Source organism: Borostomias antarcticus (assembly GCF_949987555.1).
Source record: "Borostomias antarcticus genome assembly, chromosome: 17".
Taxonomy (NCBI): domain Eukaryota; kingdom Metazoa; phylum Chordata; class Actinopteri; order Stomiiformes; family Stomiidae; genus Borostomias; species Borostomias antarcticus.
The window spans coordinates 9,989,920-9,996,572 of NC_140250.1; the positions used below are offsets into that span (position 1 = coordinate 9,989,920).

At 45.3% G+C, this 6,653-nt stretch overlaps 1 protein-coding gene across 1 annotated transcript; it reads right to left on the bottom strand.

Annotated features, from left to right (window-relative positions):
- Window positions 1-509: 509 nt before the first annotated feature.
- On the bottom strand, window positions 510-1,340 carry LOC311320255 (uncharacterized protein; the record flags this gene model as incomplete). The annotated part of the gene is made up of 2 exons (XM_084451988.1): window positions 510-595; window positions 1,184-1,340. 2 exons carry the CDS (start codon window positions 1,338-1,340, stop codon window positions 510-512), a joined length of 243 nt encoding a protein of 80 aa, XP_084308114.1.
- Window positions 1,341-6,653: the final 5,313 nt, after the last annotated feature.

A 6,653-nucleotide genomic window follows, 5' to 3' on the forward strand; every position in this document is an offset into this window, starting at 1 on the left:
AAAACTATGCTTGGTGTCTCAGTATAGTATAGTACAAGTTTACTTGGGAAACTATGTACTTTCTACATCCACAGAGAGCAGAGCTTAAGGTGTTTAGTAGCGCTACTGTAGATATGTTATTTCAAAATTCATTATATTACACTATAGACCATACAGGTGCCTGGACTGCCCACTAAATGGAGACATTGAGTAAATCCAGCGACTGGGCTTCTTATACATCAAATATGCATTTGAATTAGAATTCCTTTCATTAGTAAAGCCCACCCCACTTAAATTCATCAACTGTACAACCTGACAACATGCATCATGGGTGGGGGGCGACAGGTTCACTATGCACTTGTTAAAGTTGTATCTTATGTGTAAATAAAGGTGAAAAAAGTCTGATTTGAAGTTTGAACTTCAAGGCAACAGAAGGCATTTTGACAGCGGGTGTAGACTTCACCTCTCAGGCGAACCCTTTGCTCCTTCTTGCTTTTCTTTCCCCTTTTCACTTTCTTCTTCTTGGCAGTTTAGCTCCTCTTCTTCCCCTTCTTCTTTTTCTGCTTCCGTCGCTGATCTGTGGATGAAGAGCTGGATGAAGAGTCAGATGAAGTGTCTGAATAATCCGAAGATGGAGCAGCTGAAGATCCGGAAGTTGATTGCTGTAAGTTACTTGTGTTGCACTCTGATGGTAGGCCTACATCCTCTTTTCTTTCTGTTAAAAACAAACATTGACAGAGTATGATTAGTGGAAAATATAGGCATGTGGGTGGCGGACTGGTAATTGTGAAGGTCTTTGGAGCATAGTTTTCTCAGTTCAAAATAAACCATTCCTGTTTTTGTTTTGTTTTTATTAGCCTATATAAATACAGTATATAGGTCTGAGTTCACTACCAAGATATGTTTTCATCATTCATTGAAAACTAACAAAGTTGATTACATTTTTGGGGGGTTTCAGTTTAAAGGTATACTTAGTAGGATTTGTCAACAAAAAAACAACATAGTGACACAAAAATAACCCCTCTCAATGATCTCTATAGACCCCAGTGGAAGGATTGGTAGTGTGTGTAGTGCAGGGTGCAGGGAAATGTAAACAAAGGAGGGGACGTCCCCTTTTTTTTACATTTCAGGATGTAAATAATGCCCCAAAGTGGGTCATGATTGTTAAATCTTAAATGTTCCTAGTAGGCCTGTATTGGCAAACGTGGCAAAATGACTGTCAGTTGTGCCTTGAGAAAGTCTCTCTCCTTGGTTACTTCTTTGAGCATCTCCTGCTGCCACTCTGCTTTCTGTTTGCCCATCTCCAGTTCATGCCATAGTTTTTTAGCAGGTAATTGTGCATTAGGGAACACTGTGACCATAGCTAAATGTTTTAGGGAAAATAATAAAACATATTAGTGAAAAAAACATCCTATGTTTCATAATTTATTGACAAAATGGCAACTACACAAACTGGCTATCTAGCCTAATTAAGCTAAGAATATGAGAAGAACTGAGACAACGAATTTGCAGTTTTAACAGGCATAGCAGAAAAATGCCATGATAGCTTTGGACATGAGATGTATGTTCGCATAGGTCGTGATGGTGATTGTAGTATCAGGTCTTAGAGGTCTTAGCTCTAGGAACCTTTGTGTGTGTAAAGGGTCCGGGAGGGGATTGATTAAAAGGTTGGACCTGACCAGTAAAGTCACCGGTGTTGAGAGCTCTTCTTTATAAGTTATTATTTATGGCTATAAGACCCAATAAAGAACATGGTGTCAGACTCGGGATCAATACATTAGAGTTGAAGTATACTTACCAGTGCAGTGTAGCTATATATAGAAAAAAGCCAACAGAAGAAAACGTATTTGGAAGTTAGCCACTAAACTAGCTAACGTGAGAGCGCGAAAATGTTTCAAGTCCCTCCCCCAGAGAGGTTCTCATTCAAAGCTGAAGACTGGGAAAAATTGATCAAACGGTTCGAAAGATTTGGGATTGCATCAGGATTAGAGACACAAGCAGATGAAAATCAAGTAAATACGTTGATCTACACAATTGGAGAAGAGGCAGAGGATATCCTGACTTCTCTTCATTTGACTGCAGTTCAAGCGAGTGACTACACCACAGTAAAAGACAGGTTGGATGCTCATTTCATAGCACGGAGAAATATCTTTGAGATGGCTTAGTTTAACCAGCGCCGGCAGGAGCCGGGGGAGTCGGCAGATTGTTTTATCACAGCACTGCACTGCCTGGCTGAACATTGCGGATATGGAGCACTACACAATGAAATGATAAGAGACAGACTTGTGGTTGGACTGAGAGACTCAAAACTATCAGAACAGCTACAGATGGACCCGGACCTAACACTGGAAAAAGCTGTCGAGAGAGTATAACAGAGTGAACAGGTAAAGAAACAGCAAGATTAATTGAATTTGAATTGAAACCCTTATTGCCCCAGAGGGGAATTTGTTTAGCACACGTCAAGCATACAGAAAACATTAAAATGTACGCCCATCTCCAACACCACAATGTCACCAACCACCATCATCGTCATCACCATCCTTACCAACATCATCACATCAACATCATTATCACTGCAACAGGCATCAACAGCTGTTCAATAATTTAATGCTTCTTGGCACAAAAGAAGTGCTGGCTCGTTTTGTCCTTGTTTTGGGCATTCTAAACCTGCGTCCAGAGGGGAGTAGGGGGAACTCTGAGAAGAGTGGATGGGAAGGATCGTCCAGTATTTGTCTGGCAAGGTTGATGGTATATTGATCAGAGAGCTGAGAGATACTCTGAATATCTGAGCCAGTGATTTTCCTCCCCGCCTTAGTAACCTTGTCCAGCATGTTTCTGTTCTGGATGGACAGACTTCCACCCCAGCACTGGATGGTGAAGGTCACCACGCTCTGAACGAATGTCAGGTAGAACAGTCTCAGTGTTGTTATGTCTGCCTTGAAGCTGCATAGCTTCCTTAAAAAATAAAGTCTCTGTTGTGCTTTTGTGCATCTTGCCACTGTGTTTGCAGTCCAGGTGAGTTTGGAGTCAATGATAGTGCCCAGGTACTAATATTCCTCCACCGTCTCAATCGGTGTACCTTGTAGGGTAACCGGTTGCAGGGAGGGGGGCTAAAATCTAAAATCAATCACCATTTCTTTTGTTTTTGAAATATTTAGAATAAGTGAGTTTGTTGTGCACCATTCATAGAAGTGGTCTAGCTCAGTCCTGTAGTCCTGCTCTGTGTCCGTTAAGAGACCCACTAGGGCAGCGTCATCTGCAAACTTGACTAAAGAGCAGCTAGTGTGGTGATATGCTCAAGAGAAACTTTAAAGAGGACGTGACAAACACATAGCTGGACAGTATGCAAGCCCAACAGCAGGGCAGAGTTAGATACACGCAGGACAAGCCACAGTCATCTCAGGCAGGTAAGAGAACAGCCCAGAAAGCCACATCCAAGCACACACGGTGTAGATGGTGCGGTGACATGAGAGGCACAGCATGTAGCAATGTCCAGCTAGGGAAGCACAGTGCAACCACTGTAATAAACAGGGACATTATGCCAGGGTGTGCAGAGCTAAAATGGCAGAAGGTGCACATGTAGCCACGCTGACAAATGATGTGGAGGACTATAGTGAGAGGACTATGTGGCGGATGAGGAGGCTGCATTTCTGGGATCTATGACTGGGGATCCAGATGAGGGTCCATGGATGACGGAAGTAAAAATGGACCACCGAAACATTGTGTGGAAGATAGACACAGGTGTGGATGAGACTGCAGTGCCAGAGACTTTGTGTAGTCAGGATCAACTGTGTAGACGGGAAGATCAACAAAGCCCTTAAAGGGGCCAGGAGGACAACCACTTAATGTAAAAGGGAAATTCACTGCCACGCTTAAGAAAGGTGAAAAGCACACAAGACAGAATATTTATGTGGTGGAGGAACTAGCTGTGCCACTGTTAGGCCAGTCGGCTGGAAACAGGAAATCCCGACGCTCTTCAGTGGTCTGGGGAAGATGCAGGGAGAGTACAACATCGTGCTAAAGCCAGGGGCTATGCCTTTCTCCAGCTCCACTCCCAGGCGAATATCCCTCCCCCTTTTACCAAAAGTGAAGGAAGAACTGAAATCCATGGAGCAACAGGGAGTCATTTCAAAAGTGGAACAACCAACTGAATGGTGTGCGCCAATGGTGGTGGTTCCCAAGCAGACAGGGAGAGTGAGAATCTGCACAGACCTCACAGAACTAAACAAGTCAGTCATGAGGGAGAGACACCCACTCCAGGGGCGTATGTTTGATTTGAGCTTTGGTAGGGACACACTGGGTTGTTGTTTCACGTAGTCTGGATTGAATCTGGGTGGTGGCCGAATCAGATTAATTTCCGTCGCCACTGATTGGGCAATGTGACAACGAATGACGGTTTAACCACAAAACCTACATCTGTTGAGTCAGACTATATTCTCACCTGTAACCCTGATGCATCTCATGCCTCTCCTGATCCTGCCTTTCTGCTGCTTTGACCAAAAAAAAATCTAATGTCCATTTTTGTCTTCTTTTTTTCTGGTGGCATTTTGCCCTCCACTCACCATCTATCATAAAAGGGAAATTATTGACAGTATCAAACTACTTGCAGACATGAAACACCTCCGTGTAGCCTACAGCCTATTCTGTGTAGCATATGAAATATGAACATAATTACGCTGGACTTGGACTATTGAACTGAATTAAATAAACAAACCAGACGTCTACATCTCGTTTGTTTAGCCTACTATGCAATTCAGTGGGCGAGTGAACCTAGCTAGTCATTGCTCAAACCTAGGAGTTTGCAACGGTTATACCAAAACTGATTTATTACTAGCTAAAGACAACTGTTATTACAGCACCTTATCTCTGCCTCAGCAAACGTTACGAGACCTAACGTTATAGCTAATAGCTACAGTAGCTAGCTCTGACTAGCTGCACCACCAGCTAGCACTAACATTACAGTTTACATAGGCATTTAGTAGGACGCAAACTAAACTATTATCATTGATACAACTCTATACAGAAAAATAATTGTCGGTCCATCCATCCATCCATCCATCCATCCATCCATCCATCCATCCATCCATCCATCCATCCATCCATCCATCCATCCATCCATCCATCCATCCATCCATCCATCCATCCATCCATCCATCCATCCATCCATCCATCCATCCATCCATCCATCCATCCATCCATCCATCCATCCATCCATCCATCCATCCATCCATCCATCCATCCATCCATCCATCCATCCATCCATCCATCCATCCATCCATCCATCCATCCATCCATCCATCCATCCATCCATCCATCCATCCATCCATCCATCCATCCATCCATCCATCCATCCATCCATCCATCCATCCATCCATCCATCCATCCATCCATCCATCCATCCATCCATCCATCCATCCATCCATCCATCCATCCATCCATCCATCCATCCATCCATCCATCCATCCATCCATCCATCCATCCATCCATCCATCCATCCATCCATCCATCCATCCATCCATCCATCCATCCATCCATCCATCCATCCATCCATCCATCCATCCATCCATCCATCCATCCATCCATCCATCCATCCATCCATCCATCCATCCATCCATCCATCCATCCATCCATCCATCCATCCATCCATCCATCCATCCATCCATCCATCCATCCATCCATCCATCCATCCATCCATCCATCCATCCATCCATCCATCCATCCATCCATCCATCCATCCATCCATCCATCGTCATCCGCTTATCTGGGGTCGGGTCGCGGAGGCAGCATTTCGAGCAGGGGGCCCCAGACATCCCTTTCCCAAGCAGCATCAACCAGCTCTGCCTGGGGAATCTTTAGCCGCTCATAGGCCAGTGCGGAGATGTTAATGGTAAATGGACTGCACTTATATAGCGCTTTTCCACCTTAACGGCACTCAAAGCGCTTTACAATGGCCTCTCATTCACCCATTCACACACACATTCACACACCAATGGCGGTAGCTGTCATGCAAGGTGCTAACCTGCTCATTGGGAGCAATTTGGGGTTAGGTGTCTTGCTCAAGGACACTTCGACATGTGGGCAGTCGGAGCTGGGATTCGAACCGCTGATCCTTCAATCATTGAAGGACCCACTCTACCAACTGAGCTACAGCCGACCCGCCAGTCCCGCCACCTGGTCCTGGGTCTACCCTGCGGCCTCCTCCCAGCTGGACATACCTGGAACACCTCCCTAGGGAGGCGCCCAGGAGGTATCCTCACTAGATGCCTGAACCACCTCAACTGGCTCCTTTCAACGCAAAGGAGCAGCGGCTCTACTCCGAGTCTCTCCCGGATGACTGAACTTCTCACCCGATCTTTCAGGGAGACCCCAGCCACCCTCCGGAGAAAACTCATTTCGGCCGCTTGTATCCGTGATCTCGTTCTTTCGGTCATGACCCATCCTTCATGACCATAGGTGAGGGTGGGGACGAAGATAGACCGGTAGATCGAGAGCTTTGCCTTTTGGCTCAGCTCTCTTTTCGTCACAACAAATGTGAGTTTTCCAAGAGCAGGCTCAAGTTTCTGGGACAGGTCATCGAGGCATCAGGGGTGAGTGCTGACCCTGACAAAAGTCTGCTTAAAAAGTCGAAAGATCCTTACCTGGCGCTCATTGCCTACCACGACACTCCACTGGCG